The sequence below is a fragment of the Homarus americanus genome, unplaced genomic scaffold, assembly GCF_018991925.1.
Source record: "Homarus americanus isolate GMGI-L3 unplaced genomic scaffold, GMGI_Hamer_2.0 scaffold36734, whole genome shotgun sequence".
Classification (NCBI taxonomy): domain Eukaryota; kingdom Metazoa; phylum Arthropoda; class Malacostraca; order Decapoda; family Nephropidae; genus Homarus; species Homarus americanus.
In genome coordinates, this window is record NW_024733126.1 from 10,396,437 (window position 1) to 10,413,366 (window position 16,930).

Here is a 16,930-nt window from a genome sequence, read left to right on the forward strand (position 1 = left end):
CCCACTAATGAGTGAAAAGCAGGTGTTCCTATAAGCTGTACAGCATGATGAGTGTGTCCATAGGTGGGTTGGTACACAGGTGCTACTGCAAAGGTGGTACTTGTACCTCCAAAAGTGGGACAAGTATTTACCCAATTATATAAGAAGTTGGCATTTAGCACATTATAATGTTGATCTGGTACTACATAAATGAGGCTTCGGGAATCATGCATGTTTGTGGCCACGGTATAATCTTGGATAACTGGATGAGGATAATCCTCTGCCTTTGGGGAATTTAAAACCCCCATTTTGATCAAAGGCTTGTCATTAACTTCTACATTAGAATGCTCAATATCTTGACTTCCAGGATTTAAAAATTTAGCTTTAAAATTCTCCCGAGTATCATGTGATTCCTGTCCTTTTAGGTCTGGTTCTGACTTCTCTAAAACCTCTTCTTGTTTCTTCTGGTCACTGTAATTTCTATCAAATTCAGTATTCATAGAAGTATTCTCATGGCCAGGTTTCTCCAATTTCTGGCTGCTGCAGGTTTCTGACTTCTCTGTTACTTCAAGCCACTTTTCAAATTTACTGGTGTTTTTTGCTAACTGACTAGTCATACCTTGGTTCTCAGAGGTAGTTTCCACAAAAAAAGAATTCTCTCTCATCCTTTTAATACAAGAGTTTCTAAATTCTAAGATGTGCTTCATAATCACCCCTTCTAGTCCTTTATATTCTGGGTTATCTGATGGAGTGGATGTTACTGACATTTCTTTTCTAAGAAGCCCAGAACTCGTATTATCTGAAAGAAACTTGCAGGACTCTGGATGCCCTGAAGAACGTTGTACTGAGGTCTTCAAAATTCCCATTTCCCAATTTGTACATTCATTTTTACGTCTTTGTGTTATTTCATTTTTTGGAGTGTTAACAGAACTTAGGTTACAAGTAGGAATGGTTTCTAATGGCAGTTCGGCTAACTGTGATGATTTGTTATCATGACGATTAAAATGCTGAAGTGGTTTTTCAACAGTACTAGCATGGCTTGTTATATCATGATACGATTTTAAGTTCAACTGTTTCTCATTTGCATCATCAGGAAACTTGATTTCCTTTGGTCTTACAGAGGCATTTCTTTGATAATGTCTTGGCATGATCCTTGACTGCATGAGATTTATGTCAACAGTTTGTTTGTTGGCAGCAGTATTTTTGTTATCATCAGTTTGTTTGTTGGCATCAGTTTGTTTGTTAGCAGCAGCTTGTTTGTTGGCAACAGTTTGTTTGTTGGCAACAGTTTGTTTGTTGGCATCAGTTTGTTTGTTAGCAGCAGTTTGTTTGTTGGCAACAGTTTGTTTGTTAGTATCAGTTTGTTTGTTGGCATCAGTTTGTTTGTTAGCAGCAGTTTGTTTGTTGGCAACAGTTTGTTTGTTGGCAACAGTTTGTTGGTAAACAGTTTGTTGCATCATTTTTTGTTTTGTTGTTTGTTTGTTGGCAGTTTGTTTGTTTGTTGGCAGTTTGTTTGTTGGCACCTTTGTTTGTTGCTGGACCAATTCTGTTTGTTAAGGCAGTTTGTTTGTTGGGTAGTTTGTTTGTTGGACAACAGTTTGTTTATTAGCATCAGTTTGTTGAGCCGGGCAACTTAGTTTGTTGGCATCAGTTTGTTTGTTGGCAACAGTTTGTTTGTTAGCATCAGTTTGTTTGTTGGCAACAGTTTGTTTGTTAGCATCAGTTTGTTTGTTGGCATCAGTTTGTTTGTTAGCAGCAGTTTGTTTGTTGGCATCAGTTTGTCTGTTGGCAAAAGTTTGTTTGTTGGCTTCAATTCGTTTGCTAGCACTAGTTTGTTTGCTAGCATCAGTTTGTTTGCTGGCAGCAGTTTGTTTGTTGGCAGCAGTTTGTTTGTTGGCAAAAGTTTGTTTGTTGGCTTCAATTTGTTTGGTAGCATTAGTTTGCTTGTTAGCATCAGTTTGTTTGTTGGCATCAGTTTGTTTGTTAGCATCAGTTTGCTTGTTAGCATCAGTTTGTTTGTTGTTTGGTAGCATTAGTTTGTTTGTTAGCATCAGTTTGTTTGTTGGCATCAGTTTGTTTGTTGGCAGCAGTTTGTTTGTTAGCATCAGTTTGTTTGTTGGCAGCAGTTTGTTTGTTGGCAGTAGTTTGTTTGTTAGCAACAGTTTGTATGTTGGCTTCAATTTGTTTGTTAGCATCAGTTTGCTTGTTAGCATCAGTTTGTTTGTTGGCAGCAGTTTGTTTGTTAGCATCAGTTTGTTTGTTGGCATCAGTTTGTTTGTTGGCATCAGTTTGTTTGTTGGCAGCAGTTTGTTTGTTGGCATCAGTTTGTTTGTTAGCAGCAGTTTGTTTGTTAGCAGCAGTTTGTTTGTTGGCATCAGTTTGTTTATTGGCATCAGTTTGTTTGTTAGCATCAGTTTCTTTGTTAGCAGCAGTTTGTTTGTTAGCAGCAGTTTGTTTGTTAGCAGCAGTTTGTTTGTTAGCAGCAGTTTGTTTGTTGGGATCAGTTTGTTTGCTGGCATCAGTTTGTTTGTTGGCATCAGTTTGCTTGATGGCATCAGTTTGCTTGATGGTATCAGTTTGTTTGTTGGCAGCAGTTTGTTTGTTGGCATCAGTTTGTTTGTTGGCATCAGTTTGTTTGTTGGCAGCAGTTTGTTTGTTGGCAGCAGTTTGTTTGTTGGCTTCAATTTGTTTGTTAGCATCAGTTTGTTTGTTAGCATCAGTTTGTTGGCATCAGTTTGTTTGTTGGCATCAGTTTGTTTGTTGGCATCAGTTTGTTTGCTGGCATAAGTTTGTTTGTTAGCATCAATTTGTTTGTTAGCAACAGTTTGTTTGTTGGCATCAGTTTGTTTGTTGGCTTCAATTTTTTTGGTAGCAATAGTGTGTTTGTTAGCATCAGTTTGTTTGCTGGCATCAGTTTGTTTGTTGGCATCAGTTTGTTTGTTAGCATCAGTTTGTTTGTTGGTATCAGTTTGTTTGTTGGTATCAGTTTGTTTGTTGGCATCAGTTTGTCTATTGGCTTCAATTTGTTTGTTAGAATCAGTTTGTTTGTTAGCATCAGTTTGTTTGCTGGCATCAGTTTGTTTGTTAGCATCAGTTTGTTTATTGGCATAAGTTTGTTTGTTGGCAGAAGTTTGTTTTTCCCCTGGAAATCTATTTACAATGCTATGCTTTTGGAGACAATCACTATTTGCATCTTTTTCATGATGAAGTGGTATGCTTTTCATAGGCATGGAAACTTTGGCAGTGATAATCGTATCCAATCTTTCATGCACAGTGCTACACTCTTGAAGGTCTCCAGTTATATGGCTCTGGCTTCCTGCTTCTTTGTCTTTTGAAAATTTTTCATCACAGGGTAGTTTAATTGCTGATTTGGGATAATCTTCAGTTGATCGAATTGATGCATTAGAATTCTTGAAACAAATCTTCGAATCCTGAGGATGATTTATCTTTTGCTTTGGATCCAGCATAGGTTTAGCTATTTGTCTTTGTTCTTTAAGGAATTTATCTGATGTTTTGGAATTTTCATCTTTAAGAACTCCATTCTTTGGAGTTTCAACATCTCTTTTGGATTTAAGGTGAAGCATCTTAGGAAATGATGGATCAAAATGAAGTTCTTTACTACTGCATGGATAATTATCTGTCTCAAGCAGTTGTTCTTTCTTACACAAGTTTAGTCTATTATCAATGTGATTGTCCACTTTACAAGAAGATATACTTGTTGAACTAATTGCTTGACTGTGAAATGTGTTGCAAAGTGCTTCTGAAGGTAAACCCTTGTCTTCTGCAACTTGGTTGTTCACTTCTGGAGTGCACTCTTTGGAGTAAGCTTGGCAACAATCATCTCTCACATATTCTTCAACCACATTCTGGAAGAAAAAAAAGCCAACCAATCACATGGTGGCATTGAGGAGGCCAACTAATCAGAATCTGATGAAGATGAAGCTCAATCAATTTTCAACCATATCCTGGTAAAAGGCTAAATAATTCATATAATTTTCAATCAAATGAGAAGAAAAATAAATCTACTATAACTTTTAATTTCATTACAAAACTTTCAACTATCAATGGGATTATGATAATGAAGAAGGAAATCATTCAAACATTCTAATAATGTGATAAAGAGAAATTTAATCATTCACCAACAAACTAGATTCTAAGCTGATCAATAAACAACAAAACCACTACTGGTAACATAATTTGTTGCAAAGGCATCTTCTCTTATACAGTAAAAGTCCAAAAATCCGGACCACCCGACAATCCGGACTTTTCGAAAACTAATTCTTTTTTTTTTTTTAAGCGGGCTTTTGTGTGTATGTGCGCATGCGTGAGCGCCACAGCTGCACAGCGACAACAAGCGACCACGTGGTCGCCACTTTAAAACGAGCAATCAAACTGTGACAACATACCGTATATACTCGTCTATAACCCCCCCCCTCGTTTATCAGTCAACCCTGATTATTTGACCAAGAAATCGTTAATTTATGATATTCCTTGTTTATAGGTCGACCCACGTTTTTGAGGGTAATGGAACAACAAAACCTTCAGTAAAAACGCTCTACGTCCCATAAACTGAGGCTCGCCGTGCCTGAAACACGAGTGCCGAAGGCAAATTGTTTACCATTTATTATTACGACACTTTAATGTACACTGAAACGCGGGTAGTTTCAACAAAAATATTGTATATTTCCATTCAAGTATTCATTCAAGTCAATTAGGAAGGAATATTATTGTAATACAACAGTTTTTTAACTAAACCATTAGAAAAGCGATTACGGTAACATCTTTTGAACGAAAGAAAGCGAAAGTCATTGTTTTCGTCACGATTTTATCCCACTTTCCACTGTAATATGTACATCATTTCAGCAAAAATATTACATTTCCGTGAATGCATTATATCAAGCACAGTATGAATAGAATACCATTGTAATATAACAATATTTTGAATCCTACTCTTTCCATTTACAGAGTACTGTACAAGCCCATAATAATGGCTCCTAAAGTAGATAAACTTCGTTGTGTGAAGAGAAAGAAGAACACGTTGAAATTGAGTGACAAACTTGAAATAATTAAGAAACTAGAACGTGGTGTGAGCAGTACTGTTCTAATGGAAACATACGACATTAGAAAGTCTACAATTTATGATATAAAAAAGGCAAAGAATAAAATTCTAGAATTTACAGCTTTTTCATTAAAATTGCTCGTTTTGATTAATAAAGCATGCTATATTTGCTAATGAATAAACTATCAAAATGTACCTGTTCATCTCTTCTTTATTCCTCCTTAAATTTGAATTTTAAAAGTACTGCCTGAGAATCCGGAAAATCCAAAAATCCGGACCGACCCAATCCCCAAGCAGTCCGGATTTTTGGACTTCCACTGTACTAACTCATATATGCCTTTCCCAAAATTATCTCCACCTATTTCTCCTCAAGCTCATGACTTTCCCCATCTCCTTTAATGATTCTATAATTCCACCAACAGGTACAAAATACATTTGGAATCACTGTACCTTCTTACCAATCATGGAAGTCACATATAGCTTGCATAATTAAATCAACCTTAAAGAAACTGGAAATATTGTTCAGCTTTGAAGGTTCTTCTCTTCCAAACAACTATTTCAACTAACACAGAACTCATTTGTCCCTACACTGAGTATTGCTCTTATACAGATATATGAGGGAAGTTCTAGCTTCACATACCTACTTTAAAAAAAGTTAAACTAAGGCATTTCGTATAATTAAACCAACCCTTTCTAACTTCAAAACTTAACCCAATTTTCATCCACCAGAATGTTGGTTCCTTCTCCCTGTTCTATAGATATTATTTTAGATACTGTTCCAAATCGCAAGCTGTTTCTGTTCCCATCACTGTGTAGGCCAAGCACTTGTGGGTGTTAGCAATTCTGAGGTGAGTAACTGTGAAGCCTTCTCTCAGTATATATATATATATATATATATATATATATATATATATATATATATATATATATATATATATATATCCAGTGATCTATAATCTAACTGTCTATATTGTCGTTCGATAACCGAAAAGTTCGTTAACCTGAAACCATTGTTTCAATGGGTTTTTGGGTAATTGTCCAGCTCACTGAAATTTCCTAAATTCAAACAGAAAAGTTCACTTACTTTGAGGTAAGAAGGTTCCTGGATGATGATGATGATGATGGGAATTAGAATGGGGTGGAGGAGAAGGAAGAAGAAAAGGCATTGGGGTGGAAGAGAAGTCACCCCATGGCACCATTTCATCCATAAAATTTTAGTTCTCTTGGTGTTTTTCAAGATTATTTTCTTTATATATCAACACGGCACTGCATTAAATATTGTCAATATGTAAAATATATTTCAAATGACCAATAATTTGCTTGAAACACAGAAAAAAAAGCGTTTAGTTGAAGAGAGTCTCAAGCAAGATGTTACCTCAGTGAAAACAGAGACTAACGCCTGTTTGCTTTGTTAAGAGGCTGGATGCGGCGCATTAAACTAGTCCTTTACCTTCAATTATGTTCAATAATTGTTAAAATGAATAAGAAATTGAATATTAAACTTTTAAATATTGAATAGTATAAACTTCTTGATATTTACTAAAATAGTAGAAATTTAAGCCCTAGAACCGATTAATGTATTGGCGGACTGATACTAAAGCTGGTTGCCGGTCAGTGCAAGCTTAACATTAGTCGGTTCGTAAGAACCGTTAACCGGTTTATATTAACGGTTAGAATCCTTATGGAAGGCAGTTCGTTTATCGATACGTTAACCGAGTTAGGTTAAACGAGGTGACAATATATATATATATATATATATATATATATATATATATATATATATATATATATACGACGGGGTAGGGACCAAATGGTCAAGTCCGATATGGTCTAAGTCCGTATAGATAAAAAAAAAAAAATATTTTTTTTTTAATAAATAAATGAAATACAGTACAGTAAAGTAATGAATAATGATGAATGGATACAGTACAGTGAAAGTAATAAATAAGGAATGGATACAGTGTGATGAGCACTTAACCTTTAATGTAGTCAGCTGAATGCACATGGGCCCCATAATTTTCTAATTATACATGGAACTACATTAACTGGAACGTTTCGGTATGAAAATGCGTGTCATTTAAAAAAATTTTTTTTTATCTATTGGCGGTCGTAAGTCCCGACGGTCGTAAGTCCACGTGATTTTATAATATATATATATATATATATATATATATATATATATATATATATATATATATATATATATATATACAGTGGGGTATGCTATAACGCAATTAATGGTTCTAGAACCTTGTTCGTTATAGCATTAGATTCGATATAGGATTAATCCGTTCCAGGCCCCCAAATACAACCACTTAACACTGAAAATATAATATAAAATTGTAAAAAGTGCATAAATATGCATCTAAACCCTGAAATAAAGAATATCATTAATACTTGTAATAAAAACAATAAATTAGTAAAAAAAAAAAAAAAAAAATAATAATGTTAGGTTGTAGGAATTTCGTTAGTTATAGCATTCTCAATTTTATAGGTAAAACCGTTTGTTATAGAGATAATATTAGTAGGATCCGTTCATTATAGCAACATATATATATGTATATATATATATATATATATATATATATATATATATATATATATATATATATATATATATATACATATATATACATATATATATATATATATATATATATATATATATATATATATATATATATATATATATATATATATATACATATATATTATATATATATATATATATATATATATATATATATATTGATAAAATCACAAACAAGATAAGCTTTTTTTATTCAAGACATATATATATATATATATATATATATATATATATATATATATATATATATATATATATATATATATATATATATATATATATATATACCTATATACATATATATATATATATATTTTGTATACTGCACTTACCTTGACAGAAGTCAGTACTGCATCATCACATGAGAAAAACTGCAGAATTCTGGGCAATATCTCCAAAGGATAAAGAACGATGTAGGGCCGAATACTTCCATCTTCATTAAACACATTAACACAGCCAAACCTTCAAAAGGAGCATGTTCAATCATTTTACCCGACTAGAAACCCATATCGATGTGTGTGTGCTCAAAAAATTTGATATATATATATATATATATATATATATATATATATATATATATATATATATATATATATATATATATATATACTGTATATAATTAGTATGGAGATATTTGTGAGAATTTGGTGATTTTTTGGCATTTTTTTCTTTAGTCTTGTGTACCTGTGACAAGTGCGGTACCACAGGGCAATGTATTGGGCCAGTTGTTTGTTTGCTTCATAAATTATATGCCACAAGCTATACACTCCTCCATACATTTTGCAGATGATTCCTATTTATTTAGGGAAATTAAGAACTAAACAGACTGTGAAGAACTACAGAAAGATCTCTATGAGCTTCAAGAATGGTCGAAGAAATGGCTGCTAAGATTCTTTTTTTTTCTTTTTTTTTTTTATTGGACACCCCCCTACATCCTTGTGTAAGGTGAAGCGCAGAAGCGTTTACAGCGCCCAACAGGGATGCATGCTAAGTTCATGCTTGCCTTTATGTCTCATGAGTTAAGGGAGTAGAAGCCTGAAGAGTCAAGGGTGTAGAAGCCTGAAGAGTCAATGGTTTATGTCATCAGTTATTGAAAGCTCCAACAACTCCCTGAATACAAATTCGCAACTTTCGACTTACAATAGGTACCTGCTTTACTGCTAGGTGAACAGGGACTAATGGGGACTAGGAAGTATGTCCAAACAACTTCCACCGGCCCGGAAATCGAACCCGTGACATCTTGCTTGCGAGGCAAGAGCGATACCGCTTCTACCACCGGCCCCCCTAAGATTCAATGTCACAAAGTGCAAAAGGATGCACCTGGGTCGCACCCACAGTCAGGAGGCATATCACATCTCCCAACAGGACGAAGAAACTGCATAAAGTGAAACCGAATGTGAAAAGGACCTGGGTGTATATGTTGACAATGAACTTAAGTTCTTGGGCCATTGTGACAAAAAGATGAACCAGGCAACGAAACTAGCAGGTCTTATAAGAAGGTCGTTCAGATTATCTGGATGGTCCATCGCTCATCACGATCTTTCAAGAGTGAGGTGCTTCCCCGTCCGGAGTACTGTCATCCCGTCTGGTCCCCGAGGTATGCTAGAGACTGTCAATTGATTGAAAATGTTCACAGGAGGGCCACCAGACTGGTGCCTACTCTATGGAATCTCAGTTACCCAGATATTAGAATGCCTACAACTACCTAGCTTATACTACAGATGGGCAAGGGACAACCTAATCAAAGTGTATAAGCATCTCAGGGGGGCACTACTCGATCGAATGTACTGTACATACCTGGAGCTGGCAGACGTCTGGCCCACAAGGGGTCACAGCACAAGAAGCCACAAGTCCAGAAAATTGTAAAGGCAAACTTTTTCGGAGTGAGAATTGTGAAATCTTGGAACAATCTGCCAGAGAGTGTTGTGACAGCACCGGGTGTGAGCTCATTCAAGGCCAGATTTAACCAACACTGGAGCAGGTTCCGATATATTCAGGAGCCAGTGCATGCCCAGTACTTGCCAACAGTGCATAACAGAGACATAACCGACAGCCCAAGCGGCTAACGAGCTGATAAGTGAAGAGGATAAAAGTAAAAGTAAAAATAAAATACACATTATTGTAACCTTTACATAACATCATTTGCATATCATCATCATTAACATTTAAAGACCATTTTCCATGGTTCTTGCATAGAAGCTATCCATGCTACAAGATTGTGTTTTGTTGTCTCTTGTCAGTTTCCTAATTCTGATGTCATTTATTACAACCTCTAACAATGTCAACCCCTGGCTCTCCACTCCACGTTCAGGCTCATGCACCTCGTGACCCATTTGGTCTCAGCCTAATTCTATGCAGAATTTTGCCAATACAGATACCAGACCATTTATCCAACTCCCAGCAAACAGGATTTACAATAAAACCAGTTGTTTTTAACCTGGTTAATTTTGAAACTAACATGTTTGGCTGGCAACATTGTATTCCTGTTGTTAATGCCACAGTGGCCTCAGTTTTAAATAGCCGACATCTTCGTGTATTTGCTTCTGTGCTTTTGAGGTTATTTTCCCCAATTTATTATCATTAACATGTCTTAAAGGCTAGAAGGAAGTCCACTTTCTGATGGAAAGTCCAAAAGAATTTTTTTCTCACTCCAACACCAATGCAACATCATAGTCTTTGTTTGTTTGTCATGGTGTCAAGACTTGAGAATACAGTAAAACAAAATACTGTATTACAATAAAAGACCACAAAAAGTGTGTTTTAATACTTCTTAAACCCTGTAATTCTCCATCATTGTACCCTGTTCAGAATCATAAGCTTTCAAAAAAAAAAAGTCTTAAAGTGCTTCTTAAAGACCTCCACAGAAGTTAGCTACTTCATTGATGCAGGCAACCAATTCTAAAATCTGGGTGTTGTACAGGAAAAATATCGGGCAGAAGGAGAACATTCCCATACTGCTCTAGGCCAGTGATTCTCAAACTGGGGTCCGTGAAAAGTTTTTGAGAAATAGTGCATTTAACTTTTGTGAGAGATTTAGCGATTCCAATTCGCAGGATATTTTGGATTTGGGTTGAAATGAACAAATGCTTTAGACTATGATTTATTCTTTGATTATTGACATTATTTGTATGCATCATGGTATATAAGGGGTTCTTGGTTGAAAAAAGTTTGAGAACCCCTGCTCTAGGCTCCTCAAGGCATGAAGGATCATCGCTATTATGCAAAATCATTTCAGAATGTGCAGCCAGTGGAATTAGAAGGTTGGCCAATTACTTAGGATCACCAAACATTAGTGTCTTGAAAGACATTAGACAGAGTTTGAACTCTATCCTAGCTTTAATTGGAAGCCAATGTAATGGGGTAGTGGGAGTCCTCAGTGGGAAAGCAAAAATAAGCCTAGCAACCCTGTTTGAACTTACTTCAGTAGATAATTAGGTAGGCAAACTCACAGAGTTACAATAGTCAACCTGAGACAACACCTGTATTAGTGAATGTAATAGTATCACAAGACACTGTCTATCCCAAAACTGTTTAACAGCCGATAGATTTCAAATATGAAAGTTGCACTCTTAACTACTGAATTTATATGCTCTTTACAATTCAGTTTGAAATCAAAGCAAACTCCAAGATTATGAACAGAATCAACAGGACTAAGTTGTACTTCTCCAAAGTTTAATGAGCCAAAATAATTTGCGCTGTCTCCCCTCGTATTTCCATGGATGACAATGAACTTTGTTTTGCCGTCACTAAGTTTAAGTTTTCTCCTAGCTATCCAAATCTTAATACAGTATCAGACATCAGGGATTTCATTATCTCCTCAATATCCTCAGCGTTTATTATTTTCAGATAAAGTTTTGCATCGTCGGCATAGAAATTGTAGGCTGTTGCAGAGATGCAGTAAACTTAATTGGTCCCAAAACTTATCCCTGTGGGATTCCAAACTGCAAAGGGACCAGATCTGTAATGGTTCCATCACCTACCATCACACATTGATATCGCTCTGACAAATAAGACTCAAGCAGTGAGAGTGCATTCTCACAGACATTAAATGGCCAAAGATCCTGAAGCAACAGATGATGATCCACAGTGTCAAAAGCTCTAAAGAGATCAAGCAAGACCAGAAGAGAGGACTTTCCTGTGCAAGTGTTAAATACCAAATCATTATGAATATTATATAAGGTAGTTTCAGTTGAATGATGCTTTCTTTAGGCTGACTGGACCAGAGTGATCACTCCATTTCTCTCTAACAGAGGAAGTAACTGATCCAGCATAGCACCAGATTTCTTAAAAAGTGGATGCAACAATGCCTATTTCTCTGATCACACAAAATTGCCTTCTGCAAAACAATTATTTATGATTCTACAAATAAAGTTTGCAGCATGTTCGTAAGCAAGTGGCACCTCAGTTATATTTACAATATCAAGACAACAAAGTTTTCTTCAAATCCTTGATATAGCACAGAATGTTGTTCACTCTTTTAGGACAAATTGATGAATGAGTGAGGTTTATTTTATGGCATAACTCGGTTGAAATTCAACTGAAAATTCCTCAATTAAAGAAAAACCATCAAAGTCATTTCTTGTATGTGATATCTCAGTCATAAAAAACAAGGAAAATTCTGAGGCAAGCTGAGCATCTTAAGTGGAAGAAGACATTGCAGTTCTGAACCACCAGCCCAACAGCCCATTCATAAATGCATACAATTTTTTTCGGATCACTGCCACAAGAGACTACTTATCTTCTATAGTATTCAACTATACATGCCCTCTAAACAAACAACAGCCCTAGGTGCAGTCATATAATTTGATCTAGTACGGTCTGTTCGCCACCTATGCCACTCTTGTTCAGTACTTCTATGATCCTTACGAAGAAAATTTATAGATAAGTGATATCATAGAGAGTCATCTCTTTGTGACCTCTGGGCAATAACAGTCTGAAATAGACTGGAAGACATATTTATGTAATTTAATCATCTTATCAGAGGACAAAATAGAGGATTTGACCCAGTTAAAAGTATGATCGACTTCCTGATCAATGATAGTCTGGTCAATGTTTCTATAGTTCCTGAAAGTAATTGTTTTACTGCAAGAAGGGGGTCTTGGGACATTAAAACCAAAAGTAACTAAAGCATTGTCAGAGACAGCTGGATCGATCAGGTCAACTATAACATCTAATACATGATCACAGTCAGCAGGAGACAAAACTAGGTCTAGAGTGTGTTCAGAAAGATGTGTTGGACACAACACATGATTGACAAAATTGTTTAGATAGAGAATTTTCAAGAACTCGGAGGAAAAAGATTTCCGAGATAGGTTGTCAAACCATAGATCAACTGAGAAAGTCTCAAGCAACATCCCAAATTGATTCATGAATTTCCTATCTGTACCTGGGTGACCAGGACGATACACATTAGCAATTCTAATAACTTAGCAATTAATGCCTCCATAAATTCAAAGAAGGAAAACAGTCACCACTAATCAGTCTAATGTTGAGCAGGGCCACAAAGTAGATCAGTGCCACTCTGCCACCCAGAGCTCCTACAGCAGGTTTAGGAACAAGAACAAGAGAATGTGTCTTCAGAAGAGCACTACAAATAATGTTGATATCTGATTCATACAACCACGTTGCAGTTATACAAAAGATATCCACGCTAAACTCCCTCAGAAATTCATTAACGTGACACATTTTATTTCAGATCACATGGACATTAAGCAGACCTGCTTTTAATAGGTTAAGGGGGGGGGGGGGCACTATGCATTTTTTGAACAAGTAAAGTCAGTGTTTTCTATAAATTTTTAATGCTGGGAAGTAATCATAGGGCAATCTTCACTTGATGGAAAATGACTACTGACTTGGGTAGAATGGCAAGAGTGGAACAATTTCCACTCAGGGTCAGGTCTTATTTGAGCGTGTCCTAGGCACAAATTGGAGAACCAGGCTTCCTGGGACATCCAGAAGCAAGGTGTCCAAATTTATGGCATGGCAGTGGTAACAATGAGTGACCCAAAACCTGTTTTAAGCTTTGCATCTGTTCAGTCCAATGGAAACATATCCTTGAAACTTCTCTATGGGATGGAATTTTGTACTTCAGGTGACATCTTCATGACTGCGAGTTTACTTTCTTCTTTTATCTTTGTGAAAATAGGGGATAACTTGGAGCCTTTATTTAACAGTTCTTGAATTTCATTATTCTTTTCAACAATGCCCGAGACTATTTCATCTAAAGGAAATGTAATAGGAACACACCTACAATTGTCAATTTTAGCATAATCTTTCTAGGTTCAGACACCACAAAGTCTGAGTGTGTACCAAAGCAGGAACTCATTACCTCGCTAGCCTCCTTCTTTGCCTTCTCGGTGGAAATAAAAAAACAAGGGAGCCAGTTCTTGTCTCCTTGTATCTATCAACAGGAATAGATTTCAGTGCTCGCTCAACACTTCCTACAGCAACAATAACTTTAGCCTTATCAGCCACAATGCCCTCCTTTGGCTTCAGTATGAGTACCTGCTGGGTGTGAATTGTCCTATTCCTGCCCAAATCACTGATTTTCACACACTCCTTTAGTACCACCTGATCTTTTTTCAACTCCTTCAGTGCCTCCTAAACATGTTCGCAAATGATTGAAGAGATTCGAAAGATGCCACTCCTCAACAATCAACCCTCTCCTCCAGTGCTTTCAACCTCCCAGTCACACACTGCTCAAAATTCTCCAGAACATTTGTCATGATACAAACTTAATAGCTAATTTAGCTTCCAGATTTGATTTGGCTGTGCCCAGGATGTCATCACTTTGTCTTCACAACCTGCACAAAAGCACTGAAAGCTGGGTCTCCTCTTGGTCATGAGGTTGTCATTTTCCTCATCAAGGTCACTACAAGTGGTGTGGTACCAGGTAATGCAAAACAGGTAAACCTCGATAAACAATGGGGCTAGGTTCCTGAAAAAACCATCGCAAAGTGAAATATCGTAGATTGGGATCATTATAACATGGGGTCCAATAGGATATGTTCCCAGTCAGTTCTCAACACACTAAAAAAAAAAAAAAAAAAAAAAAAAAAAAAAATTCCTACACCCATAAAACCAATAGAAAACAATTAAACAACACTCACCACATCATGAAGAACAGGCCTAACCATCATCACATGACCCCTTCGAGGCTAAGGGGACTCTTGTAGGTGGAGTGTAGACTTCACTCTGACTCCCACACAGCCTCTGGGAGGCCGACACAGATCACATGTTCACAAAACAGAGGCAAAGCACTTTACAGTCATGCACACACACACAAAAAAATCACTTCCAAGTCACCATAACACAGTTCGGTGTAAATGTTAGTGCTGTTCTCTTACTATAAAACAAAAACACCAATAATAAGTACAATGTACATACAGCCAACGATGCTGAACAATAATCATGGAGCTACACGATGACTGGCAGATGAGATCGACAAAGAACCAGGCACAGGACTGTAGTGTGCGGGTTGGTCGTGTGGCAGCACGAGAGATGCGTTCCCTATGGTGGTACATAGGGTTAAATATTGTTTCCTTATCAATTTTTTTTTATCATATATAGCGAGGTGGAATTAATTCATGACCATCATTAAAACGGAATATCACTGAACGGGACATCGTTTATCGAGATTTACCTGTACCAACACCATAGAGCCTGCCCTGTCTTGGTCACCGTCTTCCTGCATACAGGGCATTTTTTTTTTGCTTGGCATTGTGGAAACACAAAAGAAAAAAAATACTTGCAAACTGCCTGGGAAACCTCAGGGGCTCTAAAATACAACACCAAGCAGAAAAAATAGTTGAAAGAGACAGATCAGAAGAAAAACAGCTGCTAGATGTTAAGTGGCACCCTCCCAATTGGTTCCACTTTACTTTTACTTTTATCCTCTTAGCCACTGATCAGCTTGTTAGCCGCGTAGGTGGTCTGTCATGTCTCCGTTATGCACTGATGGCAAATACTGGACATGCATTGGCTCATGAATCTATCAGAACCTGCTCCAGTGTTGATCAAGTCTGGTCTTGAAAGAGCTCACACTCAATGCTATCACAATAATCTCTGGCAGATTGTTCCAAGAGTTCACAGTTTTCTGGACTTGTGGTTTCTTGAACCTCGAACAGTGACCCCTTGTGGGACAGGTGTCCGCCAGCTCGAGGCATGGGCACTCGACCAAGTAGTGCCCTCTTGAGATGTTTATAGACCTCAATTAGGTCACCCCTTGCCCCTCTGTAGTATAAGCTAGGCAGTTGTAGGCGCTCTAATCTCTGGATAACTGAGGTGTCGAAGTGTAGGCACCAGTCTGGTGGCCCTCCTTTGGACATTTTTTATCTTGGAGACCGGACAGTACTCTACTCAGGGAAGCACCTCACTCTTGAAGATCGTGACAAGGGACAGACTGTCGAGATATCTGAACGACCTTCTTAAAAGACCTACTAGCTCAATAGCTTGATTCACCTTCTTCTCACAATGGCCTGAGAACTTCAGTTCATTGTCAACATACACAACCCAGGGCATTTTCACATTCGTTCTCTATTAATGCAGTTTCTTCTTCCCACTGGGACATGTGTTACGCCTCCTTACCATTGGAAAGACCCAGGTGAATCTTCTTACACTTCGCAACATTGAATCTTAGCAGCCCTTTCTTAGACCACTATTGAAACTCAGAGATCTTTATGAAGTTTTTCAGTCTGTTTGGCTCTATTTCCCTGAATAACTTGGCATCTTTCACAAACATTTCCATGGAGGAGTCTAGCTTCCATCATGTCAATTATGAAATAAACAAACAACAGCGGGCCCAGTACACTGCCCTGTGTACAAACAGTGTGCACCACAAGAAGGTGGGGATGGCCTACCCTACCTCCTTAGAATAAGGGTAGGGTAAAATGCTATAAAAGCTTTTCATAATATCAGTAGATAATCAATCTTTATGCCATAACACACCTTGGATAACCTTCACTGGTTAAAATACAAACATTATATTGAAGAGTTCCTTTAAAACATCAGGGTTTGCCAGAAAATTACCAAGTCCCTAACAAATATCTAAATAAAAAATAAAAATATGAATGAATTTACAAAAGCTCTTCATAATTTTCTGTGTTGCTATGCATAAACTGTCACCAGAGGATGTGATAGATCTCCAGGTCATAAAACCACTAAACATATGAGAATACTGGACATTACTGCACAAAAAAAAAAAAAAATGTTAAAAATCCTTAAAATGAGATATATAACAGAATGACTAGAAAAATTTCATAATAATAACAATACTAAAATGAAAAGTATAGAACCTGTAAGTG

The 16,930-nt window shown here is 36.7% G+C and overlaps 1 protein-coding gene across 1 annotated transcript in view; it reads right to left on the bottom strand.

Annotated features, from left to right (window-relative positions):
* Nucleotides 1-1,532: 1,532 nt before the first annotated feature.
* The window catches only part of LOC121869359, a 78,013-nt gene continuing 62,615 nt past the window's right edge, over nucleotides 1,533-16,930 (bottom strand). The window contains exons 12-13 of the mRNA XM_042370695.1: nucleotides 7,961-8,090; nucleotides 1,533-3,845 (exon numbers count right to left, since the gene is read on the bottom strand). Coding sequence (XP_042226629.1) covers nucleotides 1,533-3,845; nucleotides 7,961-8,090 — 2,443 coding nt within the window. The remainder of the gene's footprint in view (nucleotides 3,846-7,960; nucleotides 8,091-16,930) is intronic.